The 22,558-nt window shown below is 45.8% G+C and overlaps 1 protein-coding gene across 2 annotated transcripts in view; it reads left to right on the top strand.

Moving 5' to 3' along the window:
• The first annotated feature begins 4,624 nt into the window (after positions 1–4,624).
• TRIM37 (tripartite motif containing 37) overlaps positions 4,625–22,558 on the top strand; it is a 177,555-nt gene continuing 159,621 nt past the window's right edge. For both annotated transcript variants that reach the window (XM_062216752.1, XM_062216753.1), the window contains exons 1-3: positions 4,625–5,052; positions 6,942–7,043; positions 20,390–20,430. In XM_062216752.1, the coding sequence (XP_062072736.1) occupies positions 5,032–5,052; positions 6,942–7,043; positions 20,390–20,430 (164 nt within the window). In that variant the 5' untranslated portion in view covers positions 4,625–5,031. The remainder of the gene's footprint in view (positions 5,053–6,941; positions 7,044–20,389; positions 20,431–22,558) is intronic.

The raw sequence follows: 22,558 nt of genomic DNA, 5'->3' as shown, positions 1-22,558 counted from the left end.
ATGTTTAGTAACACTTCAATAACATACTTACATGTACTCCTATGTAATAAAACTAGGCATTGAAGACATTAGTAAAAATGTATCAAATATTCTGCAGGTTATGGAATTATACTTTTATATATTTAAAAATTTCTTTTTGAGCATTTGTGTGCTAACATCTTTCTCTTTTTAAAATTTTTTTTAGAAAAAGGAGGGGGTGTCAGGGGAGAGTAGACAGAGAGGGAGCTCTTCCATCCACTGCTTCACTCCCCAAATGGCTGCAACAGCCAGGTCTGGACCATGCCAGAGCCCAGAGCCAGAAACTATCCTGGTCTCCCACATGGGTGGCAAGGGTCCAATAACTTGGGACACCCTCCATTTCCTTCCCATGCACGGTGGCAGGAAGCTGCATCAGAAGCATAGCAGTCAAGACTCAAATTGGTTGTCAGACATGGGATGCTGGGGTCACAAGTGGTAGCTTAACCTGTTGTGCCACAATGCAGGCCTGAGTTATTAGGAAAGTTCCTGTCATGGGATGGCTCTGGGACATGATGTTGATTGATGAGATTGAACAAAAGTTAGCATGACTAGGATATAACAAATTCTCGTTAGTATTAATGTGATTTTGCTTTTAGTTAAAGGAAAAAAACTACTGTTTTTTCTTCTATGATATCCTTCACAGTTGTCTTCTTCTTCTTTTTTTTTTTTTTTTGACAAGCAGAGTGGATAGTGAAAGAGAGAGAGACAGAGAGAAAGGTCTTCCTTTGCCGTTGGTTCACCCTCTAATGGCCGCTGTGGCTGGCGCGCTGCGACCGGCGCACCACGCTGATCTGATGGCAGGAGCCAGGTGCTTCTCCTGGTCTCCCATGCGGGTGCAGGGCCCAAGCACTTGGGCCATCCTCCACTGCACTCCCTGGCCACAGCAGAGAGCTGGCCTGGAAGAGGGGCAACCGGGACAGAATCCGGCGCCCCGACCGGGACTAGAACTTGGTGTGCCGGCGCCGCAAGGTGGAGGATTAGCCTAGTGAGCTGCGGCACCGGCCCACAGTTGTCTTCTAAATATTAGTTCTTAGCCCCTTAAAGAATTTTTGGTTCTGGGCAATTATATAGCAAACTATAGCAGTATTTATTATATATTGCAATTTGTCTTTTTTTTTTTTTAATATTTCTTGTATTTAAAAGACTGAGTTACAGAGAGAGGTAGAGATGGAGAGAGAGGTCTTCCATCCGCTGGTTCACTCCCCAGATGGCCACAACAGCTGAACTGCACAGATCTGAAGCCAGGAGATTCTTCCGGGTCTCCCACGTGGGTGCAGGGGCCCAACCACTTGGGACATCTTCTACTGCTTTCCCAGGCCATAGCAGAGAGCTGGATCGGAAGAGGAGCAGCCGGGACTAGAACCGGCGCCCATATGGGATGCCAGTGCTTCAGGCCAAGGTTTTTTTTTTTTTTTTTTTTTTTAATTTTTGACAGGCAGAGTGGACAGTGAGAGAGAGACAGAGAGAAAGGTCTTCCTTTTGCCGTTGGTTCACCCTCCAATGGCCGCCGCGGTAGGCACGCTGCGGCCGGCGCACCGCGCTGATCCGATGGCAGGAGCCAGGTGCTTCTCCTGGTTTCCCATGGGGTGCAGGGCCCAAGCACTTGGGCCATCCTCCACTGCACTCCCTGGCCACAGCAGAGAGCTGGCCTGGAAGAGGGGCTACCGGGACAGGATTGGTGCCCTGACCGGGACTAGAACCCGGTGTGCCAGCGCCACAAGGCGGAGGATTAGCCTAGTGTGCCGTGGCGCCGGCCCAGGCCAAGGCTTTTAACCCACTGCGCCACAGCGCCAGCCCCAACAATTTGTCTTGTTTTCTATACAAGCAGTTTCCCCAAAGCAAGGACCACTTTTTTAAATTTATTTTTTCCCATTTTAAAAAAATTATTATTTTATTTTTAATTAGAGCTTAACAGATTCAATGTTTTGTACATACAGTTCTAACAACATAATGATATTCCCTTCCTCCTTCTACTTTGAATCTCACGCCCTATATGTGATCCTCACAAATAATTTTTTTTTTTTTTTTGACAGGCAGAGTGGATAGTGAGAGAGAGAGACAGAGAGAAAGGTCTTCCTTTTGCCGTTGGTTCACCCTCCAATGGCCGCTGCGGCCGGCACATGGCGCTGATCCGAAGGCAGGAGCCAGGTGCTTCTCCTGGTCTCCCATGCGGGTGCAGGGCCCAAGCACTTGGGCCATCCTCCACTGCCTTCCCGGGCCATAGCAGAGAGCTGGCCTGGAAGAGGGGCAACCGGGATAGAATCCAGCGCCCCAACCGGGACTAGAACCCTGTGTGCCGGTGCCGCAAGGCGGAGGATTAGCCTGTTAAGCCATGGCGCCGGCCCTCACAAATAATTTTTTTAAAAGATTTATTTATTATTTGAAAGAGTTACAGAGAGAGAGGTCTTCCATCCGCTGGTTCACTCCCCAATTGGCTGCAATGGCCGGAGCTGCGCCAATCCGAATCCAGGAGCAAGGAGCTTCTTCTGGGTCTCCCACGTGGGAGACCCATCTTCTACTGCTTTCCCAGGCCACAGCAGAGAGCTGGATTGGTAGAGTAGCCGGGACTCGAACCGGTGCCCATATAGGATGCCGGCGCTTAAGGCCAGGGTGTTACCTCTCCAAGCCAAAGCGCCGGCTCCCTCAGAAATAATTTTTAAGATTTATTTATTTATTTGAAAATCAGAATTACAGATAGAGGGAGAGACACACAGAGAGATCTTCAATTGACTGGTTCACTCCCCAAATGTCTGCAACAACCAGGACTGGGCCAGGCCGAAGTCAGGAGCCAGGAGCCTCATCCTTTTCTCCCACTTGGGTGCAGAGGCCCAAGGACTTGGACCATCTTCAGCTGCTATTCCATGAGCATTAGAAGGGAGCTGAATGGGAACTGGAACAGCGGGGACTGCAACCAGTGCTCATAAGAGATGCCGATACTGCAGACTGGGACTTAACCTGCTGTGTCACAGCGCTGACCCCAACCCATAATTTTTTTTAAAGATTCATTTATTTGAAAGGCAGAGTTACAGAGAGGCAGAGGCAAAGAGAGAGAGGTCTTCTATTCACTGGTCCACTTCCTAAATGGCCGCAACAGTTGGAGCTGTGCCAATCCAAAGCGGGGAACCTCCTCCGGGTCTCCCAAGTGGTAGACAGACCCAAGCACTTGGGCCATCTTCTACTACTTTCCCAGGTAATAGCAGAGAGCTGGATAGGAAGTGGAGCAGCCAGGACTTGAACCGGCACCCAAATGGGATGCTGGCACTGCAGGCTGTGGCTTTTACCCACTATGGCACAGCCCGACCCCCATAAATAACTTTAAATTGAGATAAAATTCATGTAACATACCAACCATTTTAAAGTGTATAACTGAGGGCATTTTAATACAAAGAGTTTTTCAATTGACACCTGCATGTAATTTCAATTCCATAAATAATGTCCCTCCCCCCAAGTTTCCTTTATTTGAAATGCTCTTCCATCTGCTGGTTCACTCCCTGAATGCAACAGTCAAGATTGGGCCGGGCTGAAGTCAGGAGACTGGAACTCCATCCTGCTCTCCTACACGTAGGTGGCAGGGACCCCACTATTTTAGCCATTCCAGGGTGCACACCTGCAGGAAGCTGCATTCAAAGATCCTGGCACTCTTACATGGGATTTGGGCATTCCAAGCTGAACTTAACCTGCTGTGCCACAATGCCTGTCCCGCATAGTTTTTAAAGAATTTTCAGTCCCAGATTCAGCTTCCAAATTGTATCTTGAATATGGTTCAGTTTAAAAAACTTCCCGTTCCAAATGCCTGGTATTCAACAATTTCCACTTTATTAATTTTCTACATATTCCAGGTTGGGTTAATAGTTTGCAACACACTGTAAATATTAAATTATAACCAAGAATTTGATATCCACCCTTTGTCTCTCACATCTTTAATTCTTGCCATCGTTACTCATCTCCTGGCAGGAAATTCTAACAAGCTGGCCCCAATTATAGGGAAGCTGAATACAGCTGATTCCATTTTGATAGTGCCACGCGACAGCACTGCTCAAGCGGCAAGAAGCCGGAGGCCGAGGGGAAGTCGTGGGGGTCTGATATCTGCTGTGTGGTCCCGACAGCCCACGTTTTTCCCTAGGTCCAACAAACGGGCTTCGGTGGGAGGAGCGGAAGTCCGAAAGCCCTCGGAATCTGGGCTTCTCCCAAAGGAAGAACCACTAACCACACAGCCTCCGCACAAGAGCCCCCGCTGCCAGTGACCGCGAACGGCCGCAGAACACGCGATTCCAGGGGCCCAGCCTAGATCCCCGGGCCCAGCCTAGATCCCCGGAGTTCGAATACCTAGGGGCATGGCGGCTAAGCCTGCGTGTGCCACCAGCGCGCCAGGCGGCTCCAACCTTTCGCGGGCAAAATTGAAGCCCTGTTAGGGCGCCGCCCTTCCGCGGAGCGGGGCGTGGCGTGGCGAAGCGCCACGCTCCAAGTGCCCGCGAGGCACGCAACCCTGCCGCAGCGGGCCGCCAAGTCTCGTGGGCGCTCCCGCACCGCGGGAACTAGGCGCCCGCCTCTCCCGCAGCGCTCCGCGCGCATGCGCATCGCGCTTTGCCTCGCCGCCGCGCCCCCGGCCGCCCTGGTTACCGTTGGTGTTTGAGAATTCTCTGAAGCGCCTTCTTCGCCTCAGACCTGCGCCGCCGGCCTCCAGCGACTGTTTCACACGCGCACGCTCGCGTCACGTGGGCCGAGGCTCCTCGCGATCTCTGGCGGGCAGCTGAGCCGGGAGGAAGGCGCTGCGGCCACAGCTTGCCCTCCCTCTGCGCCCCACGTCGGGCTTGCGGATCAAAATGGCGAAAGGGGGGTAGCCGGCACCGACCCTGAAGCGATGGGGCACGCAGGTGGGGCAGTTGTCGGAGTACTCTGACGTGGACTCCGGGCTTGTCTCGGCGATTTGACCTGGCGACCTCCGGCCGGCGCCCAGCAGGTCAGACCACGGACTCCGCGGGTCTCCGCGGGCCCGGTCGAGAGCCGGAGGCGATGGATGAACAGAGCGTGGAGGTGAGGAGGTTGAGGAGGGTGGTTGGGGGTTGATCTGTTCTCCCGCCGCCGGATGAGCCCTCCTGCCGCTGTGGAGAGGGCTGAGGCGGCTCGAGGGACTCGGTGCTCAGCCTGCATCCCTCGGGTGCACAGACTCAGCCCGTTCCGCAGTCAGGTGCTGCGCGCCCTTTCATTTTCAAGGCTGTCTTGGCACCTTGTCGGTGCTGGCGTCCGCTGGGTATTTGCAAAGGGCAGCCTGTGCAGAGCAAGACTGCCGTTTCCCCAGCTGGGCGTGCCGCACCTGCCTCTCAGCACCGCGCGCGAGTTCCTGAGATCCAAATATCCCTCCTAATGGGCAGCATTCCCTCAGCGGCGTGCTTGGCAGGCTTCTTCCCTTCTTAAATTGCACGAGGGTCTACCTGTTCTCTCTCGTTTGACTAGTTTCCAGAACAAACAGTTATTCTTTTTGTAGAGGATTCTTGTCAGTTGTGATTTCACGTGGTTAGGATATGTATCTAAAGGCTTGGGACGAAAGAAAAGATTGTTTATTGGGCATAATTTTGTAATCGTCATATATTGAATCTTCAAATGCTGAAATCCTAAATCCGTCCTTAATAAGGGTTATCTATTTTAATGAACACTCCACTTGAAATTCGTTCATCTAATGGTCTCAGTGTTCACTCTGCATCTCACAGGTTCCTTCTAGCCTGCAGAGTCATGATGAGACTAATGAATAGGTTTCTCCTCAATTCCTCAGCTGAAAGTATTGTTAAGGTTTTTGTAAACTTAGCTTTGTTTAAAAAACACAAACAAGAAACGGGGAGAAAGGGAGGTTTTAATTCTCCTGGAATGGAATAAAACTAAATGTTAATGTAAAAATGTATACAGTAGCCATACATTTAATTATGATTTCTTGTTGTAACTTGTCAGTTACTTCTTAAATTGACTCAGTTGAGGCTTGCAAATAATACTGTTTCTTCCATTTAAGTGATCTTTTTTTTGTTGTTGTTGTGGAGTCATGGAATTGCCACCAAAATTTTCAATAGGGCAGAATCTCAGACTCAAATAAGTAATCTAGTTGGTTGGAGCATCAGGGCAGAAGTTCAGATTTCTGAATTCTGAATTAGTTTCTCTCTGGGTCAGAGTACAGTGCCATTAATTTAAGTATTGGTTTAAAAACCTTTTCCCTCTGAATTGTAAAAGCAGTTTATCCTGTTTGGGGAAAGTGCATAAAAGCAAAAATTTCATATTGCATATTTTTTCTCTTTCTTTTATACATCCTATCATTAAATCAAAAAATATTTCTAATGACCGTCATAATTAGCTACCATATATATTTTTTTTAACTTCTTATTTGGGCTCTAAGTGGATTCTTGCCATTATAATTAATGCTTCAGTGAAAATATTTGTGCATTATTCTATGTTTGCATTTCACATCTTTTTCTTAGAGTAAACTCATCATGAAGCTTAGAAAAAAAAAATGCATTTTCTAGGAGTTGTTCTGAGGTACCCAGGGCTTTTACTCCTAGTCATGGTAGAGAATATAGTTAGAAATGAGATGTGATCAGCCCAAAATAAATGTAAATGTCAAGTTAATTATTGTTATTTATTTGGGAGGCAGAAAGAAAGAATTTTGGCCGAAGCCAGCAACCCAGTGAAGGCCTCCCAACACAGGAACCCAACCATGGGAGCCATCTGCACTGTCTCCCAGGGTCCAGATCAGCAGGAAGCTAGAATCAGGACTCAGAGTTGGAAATGAACCCAGGTACACTGATGTGGGACACACATGTCCTGCCTGGTACCCTCACTGTTAGGCCAAATGCCTGCTTCCTGAACAAATTATTTTTAGCTTGCTTTTTATTCTTGATTTAGTAGCCTAATCTGATAGAATTTTCGTCTTTTATTTTCAGAGCATTGCTGAGGTTTTCCGATGTTTCATTTGTATGGAGAAATTGCGGGATGCACGCCTGTGTCCTCATTGCTCTAAGCTTTGTTGCTTCAGCTGCATTAGGGTAAGTTGTATTTTTTTTTTAAGATGTGTTTAATGTATATATGGGATGTATTGTATGGATTAACCATTTGTATTTTTTTTTTTTTTAATAAAGATTGATTTATTTGAAAGGCAGAGGTACAAAGAGAGAGGGAGAAACAAAGATCTTTCATCCGATGGTTCCACTCCCCAGGTGGCCTCAATGACTGGGGCTGGGCCAGGTTGAATCCCGGAGCCAGGAGCTTCATCTGCATCTCCTACATGGGTACAGGGGCCAGTCACTTGGGCCATCTTCCACTGCTTTCGCAGACACATTAGCAGGGAGCTGGGTTGGAAGTGGAGTGACCAAGACTTGATCCCATGCCCGTACAGGATTCTGGTACTGCAGACAGCAGCTATACCTGCTAGGCCACAATGCCGGGCCCTCTCTTATTTTACGTTTTTTTCCCCTTATTTTAAATATCTATTAAATGAATGTTCCTCAGTAGATTGTCAGTTGGTATTTCTTAGTACTGTGAAGGTGAATAAACATGAAGTGACAACTGCTGTGAAGGGTTTGACAATAGCTAGATGCCTCTGGAAACAAAACCACTGTAATTTAAGTATATTTATGTGATCAAATAAACTATACATTTAACAAATATAATTATAAAGTGCATGCTTGGGTTGTGCTTGGAGCTGAGGGAGACTAAGGATTGCCTGCCTTGAAGGGCTTGAGTCTTATGGAGGATATGGATTTCAATTTTATATTGAAGAAAGTACTGAGAGGTTCAGAAGGAGAATGTGTGTATGTGTGTGTATGTGTGTATATATATATACACATACACATATATATGTATATACATATGTATACACACATATATACATACACACACATATATATATTTACTGGGTAAGATGGAGAAAAAAGCAGGTAATGGTTTCAAAGGCAAAAATATGAAATCATAGAATTTTTTAAAAAGATTTATTTATTTATTTGAAAGAGTTACACAGTGAGAGAAGGAGAGGCAGAGAGAGAGGTCTTCTATCTGCTGGTTCACTCCCCAACTGGACACAACAACCAGAGCTGCGCCAATCTGAAGCCAGGAGCCTGGAGCTTCCTCTGAGTCTCCCATGTGGTTACAGGGGCACAAGGACTTGGGCCATCCTCCACTGCTTTTCCAGGCCACAGCAAAGAGCTAGATCGGAAGTGGATCAGCTGAGACTCGAACCAGCGCCCATATGGGATGCCGGCATTGCAGACGGCGGCTTCACTCACTACGCCTCAGCACCGGCCCCAAAAATCATATACTTTTTAAAAAAAGATTTATTTATTTATTTGAACAGCAGAGTTTCAGAGAGAGAGAAAGATCTTCCATCCAATGGTTCACTCCTCAAATGGCTGCAACAGGTGGAGTTTGGCCGATCCAAAGCCAGAAGCTTCTTCCAGGTCTTCCATGTGGGTGCAGGGACCTAAGGACTTGGGCCATCTTCCACTGCTTACCCAGGCCATAGCAGAGAGCTGGATTGGAAGTGGAGCAGCCAGGACTAGAACCAGCGCCTTTATGGGATGCCGGCGCTTCAGGCCAGGGTGTTAACTCGCTGCACCACAGTGCCAGCCCCTTATTCATATTATTTTCTTAATCTGACTCTTTTTTTGGGGGAAAGGGAGAGGTTCTGTTTCTTAATAACTTAGCAAACTTATTATCAATAATTTGTTTTTTGAGAGGGAGACAAATACAAACAGAAAGAAAGTCCATCTTCAGGTTCATTCCCTTAATATTCACAGTGGCCACAGTTGGACCAAGCCAGACCTGGAAACTAGGAATCCAGTCCAGGTTTCCCATAGAGGTGGCAGGGCCCCAACTGTTTGAGCTTTGTTTCCTCAGCTACAGAATGCAGATGGCACGATCTGCCTCACTACAATAAAAGAATATTAACGTGTTGAGAATGTTCAGATTTGTTTCTAACCTTTCTAGACCTGTCTTTGTTTCTGAATGCATCATTCATTTGCTTTTCATTCAACAATTATCAGCTGCTGGTCTATTTGGTGTCAAGTATTGACTTCTCAATGATTTGACTTACCTGTTGAGATGTAGCTGACAACAAATGTTAGACACCAGTAAGTGCAATGAAGAAAAATAAAACTGAATAGGCTATAGAGTAGGGGCTTTGAGGCGGGAATGGGCAGGTTAGTAGCTACTTTGGATAGGGTAGTCTGGAAGATCTCTGAGGAGAAACATTTGAGCAGAGATCTGAGTTTAATGTGGAAGTAAGGAATGTGAATATCTGGGGGAAGAAAATCCTAGGCAGACAGATCAGAAGGGGCAAAGACTCAGAAGTATACTTGATGTGTTGAGAAATAGCATGAAAATCATTGTGAATCCAGCAAAGTGAATGGTGGGGGTGGGGAAAAGAGATGACTTGAAGACCTAACCAAGGACCTCGATAAAGATCTTGCACTTTTTTTTTTTTTTTAAAGATTTTATTTATTTGAGAGGTAGAGTTACAGACAGTGAGAGGGAGAGACAGAGAGAAAGGTCTTCCTTCTATTGGCTCACTCCCCAAATGGCTGCAACAGCTGCAGCTGCACCAATTTGAAGCCAGGAGCCAGGTGCTTCTTCCTGGTCTCCCACGAAGTTGCAGGGACCCAAGGACTTGGGCCATCCTCCACTGCTTTCCCAGGCCATAGCAGAGAGCTGTACTGGAAGTGGCACAGCTGGGACTAGAATTGGTACCCACATGGGATGCCAGCGCCACAGGCAGAGGATTAATGTACTATGCCATGGCGCTGGCCCTGATCTTGTACTTTATCTTGAGTGTGATGGTAGTCATCGAAAGCTCTTGAGTGATATGACATAATTCATGTTTTAAAGATTTATCACTGGGGTTGGTGCTGTAGTATAGAAGGTTAAGCTGCCACCTGCAATGCTGGCATCCTATGTGGGCACTGGTTTGAGTCCAGGCTCTTCCATTTCTGATCCAGCTGCCTGCTAATACAACTTGGAGGCCGGCGCCGCGGCTCACTAGGCTAATTCTCCTCCTGTGGCGCCGGCACCCCAGGTTCTAGTCCCAGTTGGGGCGCCGCATTCTGTCCCTGGTGCTCCTCTTCCAGTCCATCTCTCTGCTGTGGCCCGGGAGTGCAGTGGAGGATGGCCCAAGTGCTTGGGCCCTGCACCCGCATGGGAGACCAGGAGAAGCACCTGGCTTCAGATCAGCACGGTGTGTTGGCTGCAGCGTGCTGGCCGCAGCGGCGATTGCGGGGTGAACCAACGGCAAAGGAAGACCTTTCTCTCTGTCTCTCTCTCTCACTGTCTACTCTGCCTGTCCAAAAAAAAAAAAAAAAAAAAAAAAAAAAAACTCGGAAAGCAGCAGAAGATGGCTCAAGTCCTTGGGCCCCTGGATCCATGTGGGAGTCCTGGAGGAAGCTCCTGGCTCCTGGCTTTGGCCGATTGTTTTGGCCATTTAGGGAGTGGATAATGGATAGAAGATCTCTTCTTGCTCTCTTCCTTTCTCTGGATTAGTGACTACTATGTGCAAAGAAAACTTTAGGCTCATGAGAGGCTGTGCTGAGATCAGTTAGGATATGCTTTATAGTGAAAGAAGAATCGTACTTTACACTGGAATGGTAACAGTAGAGCTGGTAAGAAATAGGGGAATTCTGGAAATGTTTTGAAGGTAGAGTCCACAGGATTTGTGTACATATGGAATGTGAAGAAAGTTTTTTTTGAGCAGTATGAATATGAATGAATGATTATCCCTTCTGAAATAGAAAAAACTTGAAGAGCAAGTTTGGGTAGCTAGAGATGTAAATGTTTTATTTTTAAACATATCAAATTTGACATATTCCACATGTAACCTGGAGTTTTTGGTAGCTGGAAATATGCATTTGGAGTTGGGGTAGGGGTGTTTAGAGAAATCGATGTTACTATATTAGCATATTTATGATATGTAAAACCAAGAGACTAGATAAGACTGCCCAGATTACCTCATGGGAAGAATTCTGGTACAATCAACATTTACAGGGCAGGTGGAAGTAGATGACTCAGCAAGGGACTCCAAGAAGGGAACCATAGCTGAAGGCAGTAGAAATACAGTAAAATGAGATGTCTCAGAAGTGGAAAACATTTCAAAGAGGAGCTGATTGATAATGTGCAAGTCTTTGGTGACTTTGGTGAGTAGTTTCAGTGGAAATGTGGGGATAAAAACCTGATAGGAGTTCTGTGGCATAGTGGGTAAAGCCACTGCCTGCAGCGTTGGCATGCCAAATGGGTGCCGGTTCTAGTGCTGGCTGCTCCACTTCCAATCCAGCTCCCTGCTATTGTGCCTGGGAAAACAGTGGAGGATGGCTCAAGTCCTTGGGCCCCTGTACCCACTTGGGAGACCCAGAAGAAGCTCCTAGTTCCTGGCTTTTGATCTGCTCAGCTCCGGCCGTTGTGGCCGTTTGGAGAATGAACCAGTGGATGGAAGATCTCTCTGCCTCCACCTCTCCCTCTCTAACTCTGTTTTCTTTCTTTCTTTTTTAAAAAGATTATTTATTTGAAAGGCAGAGTTGAAGATAGAGAGAGATGTCTTCCATCCTCTGGTTCACTCCCCAGATGGCCGCAAGGGTCAGAGCTGCGCCGATGCAAAGCCAGGAGCTTCTGGGTCTCCCACGTGGGTGCAGGTCCCAAGCACTTGAGCCATCTTCCGCTGATTTCCCAGGCCATACAGAGAGCTGGGTCTGAAGTGGAGCAGCTGAGACTTGAACTGGCGTCCATTTGGGATGCCGTCATTGCAGGTAGCGGCTTTACCTGCTGTGCCATAGCGTTGGCCCCTCAAATAAGTAAATAAATCTTTTTTTTTTTTTTTTTTTGACAGGCAGAGTGGACAGTGAGAGAGAGAGACAGAGAGAAAGGTCTTCCTTTGCCGTTGGTTCACCCTCCAATAGCCGCCGCGGCCGGTGCACTACAGCCGGCGCACTGCGCTGATCCGATGGCAGGAGCCAGGTGCTTCTCCTGGTCTCCCATGCGGGTGCAGGGCCCAAGCACTTGGGCCATCCTCCACTGGACTCCCGGGCCATATCAGAGAGCTGGCCTGGAAGAGGGGCAACCAGGACAGAATCCGGCGCCCCGACCAGGACTAGAACCCTGTGTGCCGGCGCCGCTAGCCAGAGGATTAGCCTGTTGAGCCACGGCGCTGGCCCAAGTAATAAATCTTTAAAAAGAAAACCTGATGGGAGAGAGTGAGAAGAAATAAGACACAAATATAAAAAAAAAAAGTCCACTGGATTTTATTGTAAAGGGAAAAAGAAGGCAGTAGTTGAAGGGAAATATTGGAAAGCAACTTTTTTTTTTAAGATTTATTTTTGTATTTGAAAAGCAGAGTTACAGAAAGAAAAAGAAATATTCCAGCCATTGAGTCACTCCTCAAATGGCCACGATGGCCAGAGCTGGGCTGATCCAAAGCTAGGAGCCAGGAGCTTCTTCCAGGTCTCCCTATGTGAGTATAGAGGTGCAAGTATTTGGGCCGTCTTCTGCCGTTTTCCCAGGCACGTCAGCAGAGAGCTGGATTGGAAGTGGAGCAGCCAGGACTCAAACTGGCACCCGTATGGGATGCCAGCACTGCAAGCAGCAGCTTAACCCCTTATGCCACAGCGCCGGTTCCTGAGAAGGCAACTTTTTTTTAAGGTTTTTTTAGTCAATCTGAACCAGTAAAGAGGGGTTAATTAATGATGCTGGAGAAATACGGGATAGATCCAGGAGCAAAGTCTTTGAGAAATTGGTTACCCCACCCCCACTGAAAATTTTTTGTGTGAATATCTTCCCTTTTCTCACATTCCATTTCTGTTCATTTGACCATGGAGGTTTGTCTATGATGGTCCAGATGTTTGTGTTGTTGAATAAAACAAAGTTCTTGTGAAGAGACTTGTCCAAAGTCACCCTGTAGTTGGTGACAGACTACGACTGGATTTGCCCCAGGCTTGTGCCTTACCTATGGCTAGCTCGTGCTTCCAAACCACAAGGTGGGCTGTGTTTTCAATATATCTCCCTCATTAGTTATACTCAATTGATTCTCCCTCATGACTTGGTAATATTTTAAACATTTTCTCCATTTTTTGGCACCATCTTTCTCATCCAGTTTTCCCCGGTCTTAATTTTCAGTATTGATAGCACTTTATATGTTTGCCTATGTTTATTGAGTTTATTTATTTATTTTTTTAAAGATTTATTTATTTGAAAGAGTTGCAGAGAGAGAGGTCTTGTATCCACTGGTTCACTCTCCAGATGGCCTCAATGGCTGGAGCTGTGCCGATCTGAAGCCAGGAGCTTCTTCCGGGTCTCCCACGTGGGTGCAGGGGCACAAGGACTTGGGCCATCTTCTGCTGATATCTCAGGCCATAGCAGAGAGCTGGATCAGAAGAGCAGCATCCAGGACTAGAACCGGCACCCATATGGGATGCCGGCGCTTCAGGCCAGGACTTTAACCTGCTGTGCCACAGTGCTGGCCCCTTGAGTTTATTTATTTATTTAGCCAGCCATTTTTATTATGTATATTTTTATACAATAAACTACACATTTAAAATATACAGTCTGATAAATTTTGAAATCTGTATGTACTTGTTAAACTACAACTGTAGTCAGAATAATGAATATATTTGTTATATCCAAGTTTCCTTGTACCTCTTGGTAGTCCTTCCCTTCACTTGTCTTGTCTCTGGCCAACTGATATACTTTCTGTCACTGTAGATAAGTTTGCGTTTTCTGAAATTTTATACAGGTGGCATCATATAGCATATACTTGTATATGTCTGACTTCTTTTACTCAATAAAAATAGTTTTCTCTTTGAAAGGCAGAGAGACAAATAAGACAGCGAGAACTTCCATCCTTTGCTTCAGTCTCCAAATGCCTGCAGTACCAGGGCCTATACCAGGGCTGGAGCCAGAAGCTGGGAGTACAGTCTGGATCTCCCACATGGGTGGCAGGAATCCATTTACTTGAGCCAACACTACTGCTTTTCAGGATCTGTGTAGGTGGAAGCTGCAATTAGGAGCCAGAGCTGGGAATCAAACCCAGGCACTGCAATGTGTGACACAGGTGTCTTAAGCACTAAGGCTAAATGCTCATTCCTAGCAAAAGTATTTTGACATTTATCCATGTTATTGTACTCCTTTTTATTTCTTTTTTCTTTCTTTGTTTCTTTCTTTTTTTTTTTTTTGACAGGCAGAGTGGACAGTGAGAGAGAGACAGAGAGAAAGGTCTTCTTTTGCCGTTGGTTCACCCTCCAATGGCCGCCGCGGCACACGCGCTGTGGCCGGCGCACCGCGCTGATCCAAAGGCAGGAGCCAGGTGATTCTCCTGGTCTCCCATGGGGTGCAGGGCCCAAGCACTTGGGCCATCCACCACTGCACTCCCGGGCCACAGCAGAGAGCTGGCCTGGAAGAGCGGCAACTGGGACAGAATCCAGCGCCCCAACTGGGACTAGAACCTGGTGTGCCGGTGCCACTAGGTGGAGGATTAGCCTGTTGAGCCGCAGTGCCGGCTTTCCTTTTTATTTCTGAGAATGCTTATGCCACAGTTTGTTTATCCATTCACCTCTTGTTGGACATGAGATGCTTCCAGTTTTTTTGCTAATTCTTAAAACACTTGTATGTATATTTGCATAGAAGTCTTTGAATGGACTTAAGCTTTCTTTTCTCATGGGGTAATTAGTAATGGAATGGCTAGATTGTATGGTAGACGTATTTTTAACTTTTTAACAAATTGCCAGACTGCTTTTTTTTTTTTTTTTAAGTTTTATTTATTTATTTGAAAGGCAAAGTCACAGAGAGGCAGAGAGAGGCAGAGAGAGAGAGATATCTGCCGCAATGGCTGGAGCTGGGCTGATCTGAAGCCAGGAGCCATGAGCTTCTAGGTCTCACATGTGGGTGCAGGGTTCCAAGCACTTGGGTCATTTTCCACTGCTTTCCCAGGTAAATTAGCAGGGAGCTGGATCGGTAGTGGAGCAGCCAGGACTCACACCAGCACTGATAGGGGCTGCTGGCACTGAAGGAAGTGGCTTTACCCACTATGCCACAGCCCTGGCCCCTGCTTTTATTTCTTTTGACTGTATACCTAGGAGTAGAATTGCTGTTTCAAATGGTAATTCTGACTTTTGTTAAATTATAAGAACTAGATATTGTGAGATTTGCCATTTTAACTGTGTTCCCAAATGAGCTATATGTCAATATATTCACTTAATTCTTACTAATTTCAGTTTCATGAAACAGAAACAACTTATACATTGATGTTGAAATCCAGAAAGTGTAAAAGGTTTACTTAAACTGTTGAAATATAGTGTCTAATATGAAGGATGTAAGTTACTCAGCTTTCTGTTCCCTAAGCCAGTGTTTGTCTTCAGTGTGAAATTTAACTGTGACTTCCTGTAACTCCCCTCTCCTATCCCCTTGTAACCACTAATCTACTTTCTTTCTGTTTATTCTTTCACATAAATGGAATCATAAAATATTTTGTGGTTATTTCTGAGTTCTCTATTATATTGGTTTCTTTTTCTGTCTTGCAAGTATGACACTAGTTACTGTAGTTCTGTAGTGTTTTTTTTTTTTTTTTTTGGACAGGCAGAGTGGTCAGTGAGAGAGAGAGAGAGAGAGAAAGGTCTTCCTTTTTGCCGTTGGTTCACCCTCCAATGGCCGCTGCGGCCGGTGCACCACGCTGATCCAAAAGCAGGAGCCAGGTGCTTCTCCTGGTCTCCCATGTGGGTGCAGGGCCCAAGCACTTGGGCCATTTTCCACTGCACTCCCGGGCCATAGCAGAGAGCTGGCCTGGAAGCGGGGCAACCGGGACTAGAACCTGGGGTGCCGGCGCCGCAAGGCGGAGGATTAGCCTGTTGAGCCATGGCGCCGGCCTTGTAGTATTCTTTAAGTGTGAGTTCTCAAACTTTATTTTTTCATAACAATTTTAACTATTTAGGGCCTTTTGGGATTCCATATTAATTTTAGAATATTTTCTTTCACATCTTCAAAAAGTTGGGAATTTGATAGGGATTGTATTGATTTTTATAGAGTGCTTTATTTAGTATCATTTTTTTTTTCCTTTTTTTTTTTTTTAATTTTTATTTTTGACAGGCAGAGTGGACAGTGAGAGAGAGACAGAGAGAAAGGTCTTCCTTTTGCCGTTGGTTCACCCTCCAATGGCCGCCGCGGTAGCGCGCTGCGGCCGGCGCACCGCGCTGCTCCGATGGCAGGAGCCAGGTGCCTCTCCCGGTCTCCCATGGGGTGCAGGGCCCAAGCACTTGGGTCATCCTCCACTGCACTCCCTGGCCACAGCAGAGAGCTGGCCTGGAAGCGGGGCAACCGGGACAGGATCGGTGCCCCGACCGGGACTAGAACCCGGTGTGCCGGCGCCGCAAGGCGGAGGATTAGCCTGTTGAGCCACGGCGCCGGCCTATTTAGTATCATTTTAACAATATTACACTTTCCAGTCCGTGAACATGGTATGTCTGTGCATTTATTTGGGGCTTCTTTGATCTCTTTCAGCAATGTTTTGTAGTTTTCCAGTGTGTCTTCCAATTCCTGAACTTTATTTTTTTTCTTTTTGATGCTATTGTAAATGTATTTGTAATTTCTTTTCTTGGGTTGTCCATTGCTAATATATAGAAATAAAACTTTATGTATTTTTGTATCTTGAGCTGCTGAATTTATTAGCTTTAGCAGTGTTTTGTAAAATCATGTCACTTGCAAACAGATTTTTTACTTCTTTTTAAGTTGGGGGTGCCTTTTATTTCTTTTTCTTTGATTACTATGGCTGGAATCTTCAGTCTTATGTTGAGTAAATGTGGTGAAAATTGACATTCTTATCATTTTTTTAATTTTAAGGGAAAAGCTTTTCATCTTTGACTATTGAGTATGATGTTTGTGAATTTTTATATGTAGCTTTATCAGGTTTAGGAAATTGCCTTCTAGTTTACTGATTATTTTTATCAAGAAAGGATATTGAAATTTTTTTTTTTAATTTATTTGACAGGTAGAGTTATAGACAGTGAGAGAGAGAGACAGAGAGAAAGGTCTTCCTTCCGTTGGTTCATCCTCCAAATGACTGCTAGGGCCAGCGCTGCGCCGATCCGAAGCCAGGAGCCAGGTGCCTCCTCCTGGTCTCCCATGCGGTTGCAGGGGCCCAAGCACACAGGCTATCCTCCGCTGCCCTTCAGGGCCACAGCAGAGAGCTGGACTAGAAGAGGAGCAACCAGGACTAGAACCCGGCGCCGCAGGTGGAGGATTAACCTAGTGCGCCACAGTGCCTGCCCCCAGGATATTGAATTTGTTAGATGTGTTTTCTGCATCAGTGAAGATGATCGTGGTATTTTTCTTCTTCTTCTTCTTCTTTTTTTTTTTTTTTTTTAAGATTTATTTATTTGAAAGTCAGAGTTACACAGAAAGAGGAGAGGCAGAGAGAGAGAGGTCTTCCATCCAATGGTTCACTCCACAGTTGGCCGCAATGGCCAGAACTACACCGATCCAAAGCCAGGAGTCAGGAGCTTCTTCCGGGTCACCCACGTGGGTGCAGGGGCACAAGGACTTGGGCAGTCTTCTACTGCTATCCCAGGCCATAGCAGAGAGCTGGATCAGAAGAGGAGCAGCCGGGACTAGAAGCAGTGCCCATATGGGATGCCAGCACTTCAGGCCAGGGTGTTAACCCGCTGAGCCACAGCACCCATCCCTTTTCCTTCTTTTTATTCTGTTAATTTGGTGTGTTACACTTAATTTTGTATGTTGAGTCATCTTTGTATTCCAGGAATAAATTCCACGTGGTCATGGTTTCTAATCATTTTAAAATGCCTCTGAATTATTTTGCTGGTTTTTTTGAGAATTTCAATAACATAATTTCTTTAGTAAGTATATTTTAAAAACTATTCTAAAAAATAATTTGAGGAATAAACTCACATACAGAGCTCCTGTCTGTGGTTTACTCTTCAAATGTCCACAATAGCCAGAGCATGGAGATAGGCACTCAGTCCATTTCTTCCATGTGGGTGGAAGGACCTAACAACTTGAACTGTTGCTTGTTGCCTCCTGGAGTGTGTGTTAGCAGGCAGCTGAAATTTGTTGTGGATCTGGTCTTGAACCCAGGTACTCTGATATGGTCTGTATGTGTCTCAAGTGGCATCTTAACTGCACCAAATTTTGGTCGCAATAAATCTGTTGTCTAATTTTTCATTGGGAGTGGGCATTTACCATAGTGGGTAAGATGCTAACGTCCCACACTGGAATGCCTGAGTTCAAATTCCTGCTTCTAACTCCTGACTCTAGCTAGCTCCCTGCTAGTGCAAACCCTGGGAGGCAGCAGTTAGGTAGCTCAACTAATTGGGTTCTTGGTACTCATGTGGGAGTTCTCAAAGAGGTTCCCAGCTCTTGGCTCCAGTCATGACCTGGCCTCAGCTGGTACAGGCATTTGAGGAATGAAGTAGCAGATGGGCATTCTCTGTCTCTTTGTTCAACAATTTTTTTTAATATTTTTCATATAGCCTTGTGAATGAGGTTGCACAATACCTGTCTTTTAATTGTGATATCTCTTTGACAATCTTCCTGAACAAATTGAAGGAATTTAATGGATATATATATGTATATATATATTAAAGATTATTTTTTTGAGAGGCAGAGTTACAGAAAGAGGGAGAGATACACAGAGGTTTTCCATCCTCTGGTTCACTTCCCAAATGGCTGCAGTGGCTGGAGCTGGGTTGGTCCAAAGCCAGGAGTTTCTGGGTCTGCTACATGGGTGCAGGTTCCAAGCACTTAGGCCATCTTAGACTGTTTTTTCCAGGCCATTAGCAGGTAACTGGATTGGAAGTGGAGCAGCCGGGACTTGAACTGGCACCCATTTGTGAGGCTGGTGTTGCATGTAGCATCTTTACCCACTATGCCAAAAAACACTGGTGCCAGTATCCAGATATATAAATTAATGAATTATGAAACTCTTTCAAGGCTAAAAGTTTTGTTGTATTGTTTCTTCATATTTTAGGTTTAATTTATTATATGTGCATAATGCATATGCCTCAGAACTAGTTTGCTTTTTAAATTTTTTTAAGATTTATTTGTTTATTTGAAATTCAGAGTTACACTGAGAGAGGAGAGGAAGAGAGAGAGAGGTCTTCCATCCACTAGTTCACTGCCCAGTTGGCCGCAACTACCAGAGCTGTGCTGATCCAAAGCCAGGAACCAGAAGCTTCTTTCAGGTCTTCCCACACGGGTGCAGGAGCCCAAGGACCTGGGCCATCTTCTACTGCTTTCCTAGGCCATAGCAGAAAGTTGGATGGGAAGTGGAGCAACCGGGACTTAAGTGGCACCCATATGGCATGCCAGCACTACAGGCGGCGGCTTTACTCACTACGCCACAGTGCCGGCCCCTAGTTTGCTTTTTAAAAATGAAATTTATGGGGCTGGCGTTAAGATGCTTTGTGGGATATTGGCATCCTACATTGGAGTACCTGTGTTTGAGTCCTAGTTCCACTTCCAATTTCAGCTTCCTGCTAATATCCTAGGAGGGAACAGATGATAACTCAAGTAATTGAGTCCCTGCTACCCGTGGTTGGCTTCGGCTGTTGGTGTTGAGGTGAACCAGTGTGTGGGAGATTACTTACTTTCTCTTTGCCGCTCAAAATACATAAGTAAATAAACACATTTAGTTGTATCTTATACTTTCTCAGGGATTTTATGGTGAATTGGTAAAAAGTAAATCATTATGATTCATTTTTGAGGGCAGAGTGGACATGTCATTACTGTTTTGTGAAGATTAAATCTTCCTGATGAGAACCAAATAGTCCTAATAGAATCACTTCCTTTCCTATTGGGAACTTCTTAACTATTTTTGGGATGAATTCTGTCCTTTTGAAGTTTATCCTCATTATGATTATCACGAGAGAGTCAGTGGCTGGCCTATGATTTCTTCAGGTGTCCCTAAAATTAATTTAGGCACTAGAGGGGCCGGCGCTGTGGTGCAGTAGGTTAAAGCCCTGGTCTGAAGCGCCAGCATCCCATATGCATGCCAGTTCGAGTCCTGGCTGCTGCTCTTCCGATCCAGCTCTCTGCCTGCGAAAGCAGTAGAAGATGGCCCACGTCCTTGGGCCCCTGCACCCATGTGGGAGACCCGAAAGAAGCTCTTGGCTCTTGGCTTTGGATCAGCTCAGCTCCAGCTGTTGTGGCCATCTGGGGAGAGAACCAGCGGATGGAAGACCTCTCTCTGTCTCTACCACTCTCTATGACTCTGTCTTTCAAACAGATAAGTCTTTAAAAAACAAAAAAATTTAGGCACTAGAGAATTAAACTCATTAAATCTAATTTACAAGTATCCAATATATACAGATTCAAGTACTTGTATGTTTACAATTAAAATCTGATTCTTTTGCCTCCTTAGCGCTGGCTGACAGAGCAGAGAGCTCAGTGTCCTCATTGCCGGTAAGTCGTTTTCTACAATTGTTTGTGAATTTAGAACATAGTAGGGCAGTGGGGTCAGAGTGTGCCCTAGATTCATAAAGACAAGTTGATTCTGCAGTACCACATTTCTCTTATTTGTGACTGTAGTTGAATCGAAAATAAAAGCATCCTGTTTAGTAAAAGAAATGCAGAGAGTAACTTAACTGACTTAGAATATTGTAGAATGGATTACATTGATTTGGTTATACGGATGCCTGTTTTGGAAAATCATTATATAACTTAACATTGGTTTTATAATTTAAAAAATTGTTTTTAAGTGTTTGTGGTTAAAAAGACCAGTTAAGAAGGCTAAATAAATAGTCTTCTGATACTCTTTTCATAAAATAAATTTTTCTGAAAAAATATTTAGGTTTATATCTGTTCACATATTCCTATACATATACTGATGTCTATGCATGTATGCTTTTTTTTTCAAATATTTATTTATTTGAAAGAGTTATACAGAAAAAAGGAGAGGCAGAGAAAGAGAGAGAGGTCTTCCATCTGCTGATTCACTCCCCAGTTGGCCGCAATGGCTGGAGCTGTGCCAATCTGAAGCCAGGAGCCAGGAGCCTCCTCCAGGTCTCCCACGTGAGTGCAGGGACCCAAGGACTTGGGCCATCCTGTACCTCTCTCCTACACCACAGCAGAGAGCTGGATCACAAGTGGAGCAGCCAGGACTTGAACTGGCACCCTTATGGCATGCCGGCACTGTAGGCAGCAGCTTTTCCTACTGTGCTACAGCGTTGGCCCCATGTATGGTTTTTCTTAACACACACAAATGGGCCGGCACCGTGGCTCAATAGACTAATCCTCCGCCTTGCAGCGCTGGCACCCCGGGTTCTAGTCCCGGCCAGGGCGCCGGATTCTATCCCGGTTGCCCCTCTTCCAGGCCAGCTCTCTGCTGTGGCCTGGGAGTGCAGTGGAGGATGGCCCAAGTGCTTGGGCCCTGCATCCGCATGGGAGACCAGGAGAAGCACCTGGCTCCTGCCTTTGGATCCAGCGTGGTGCGCCGGCTGCGGCAGCCATTGGAGGGTGAACCAACGGCAAAGGAAGACCTTTCTCTCTCTCTGTCCACTCTGCCTGTCCAAAAAATAAATAAATAAATAAAACACAAATGATGTAATACTGTTTTGTAATTTACTTTTAGTAAACCACTTTTTTTATTTTTTTTATTTTTTTTTATTTTTGACAGGCAGAGTGGACAGTGAGAGAGAGAGAGAGAGAAAGGTCTTCCTTTGTCATTGGTTCACCCTCCAATGGCTGCCGCAGCCGGTGCACCGCGCCTATCCGAAGGCAGGAGCCAGGTGCTTCTCCTGGTCTCCCATGGGGGGCAGGGCCCAAGCACTTGGGCCATCCTCCACTGCACTCCCAGGCCACAGAAGAGAGCTGGCCTGGAAGAGGGGCAACCGGGACAGAATCTGGCGCCCCGACCGGGACTAGAACCTGGTGTGCCGGCGCCGCAGGCGGAACATTAGCCTATTAAGCCGTGACGCTGGCTTGTAATTTACTTTTAAAATGTAAAGTATGGTAGATATCTTTCCTTGATGTTGTGTATACATGGAGTCATTTTGAGAATGTTTGAATGTATGAGTATGCCTTGACTTATTTATGTCCATATTGAGAGACATTTAGATTGCCTCCACTTTTGATTATTTCAAATAATGATGCCAGAGTGCTCCTTTACACCCATTTTTCTTTTTCTTTTTAATTTTTATTTTTTTAAAGATTTATTTATTCAAAATTAAGAGTTGCACAGAGAGAGGAAAGGTAGAGAGAGAGGGAGATCTTGTATCCGCTGGTTCACTGCCCAATTGGCTGCAAAGGTCGGAGCTGCGCCAATCCGAAACCAGGAGCCAGGAGTTTCTTCTGGGTCTCCCAAGTGGATGCTGTGGCCCAAGGACTTGGGCCATCTTCTACTGCTTTCCCAAGCCACAGCAGAGAGCTGGATTGGAAGTGGAGCAGCTGGGACTCGAACTGGCACCCGTATGGGATGCTGGCACTGCACGATAGCTTTACTCACTATACCACAGTGCCAGTCCCCCCCCCCCCCCTTTTTTTTTTCAAGATTTATTTATTTATTTGAAAGTCAAAGTTATATATAGAGAGA

Source organism: Lepus europaeus, chromosome 18, assembly GCF_033115175.1.
Source record: "Lepus europaeus isolate LE1 chromosome 18, mLepTim1.pri, whole genome shotgun sequence".
Lineage (NCBI taxonomy): Eukaryota > Metazoa > Chordata > Mammalia > Lagomorpha > Leporidae > Lepus > Lepus europaeus.
The sequence above is the reverse complement of the archived record's forward strand: the minus strand, read 5'-3'. Positions and strand labels throughout refer to the sequence as shown.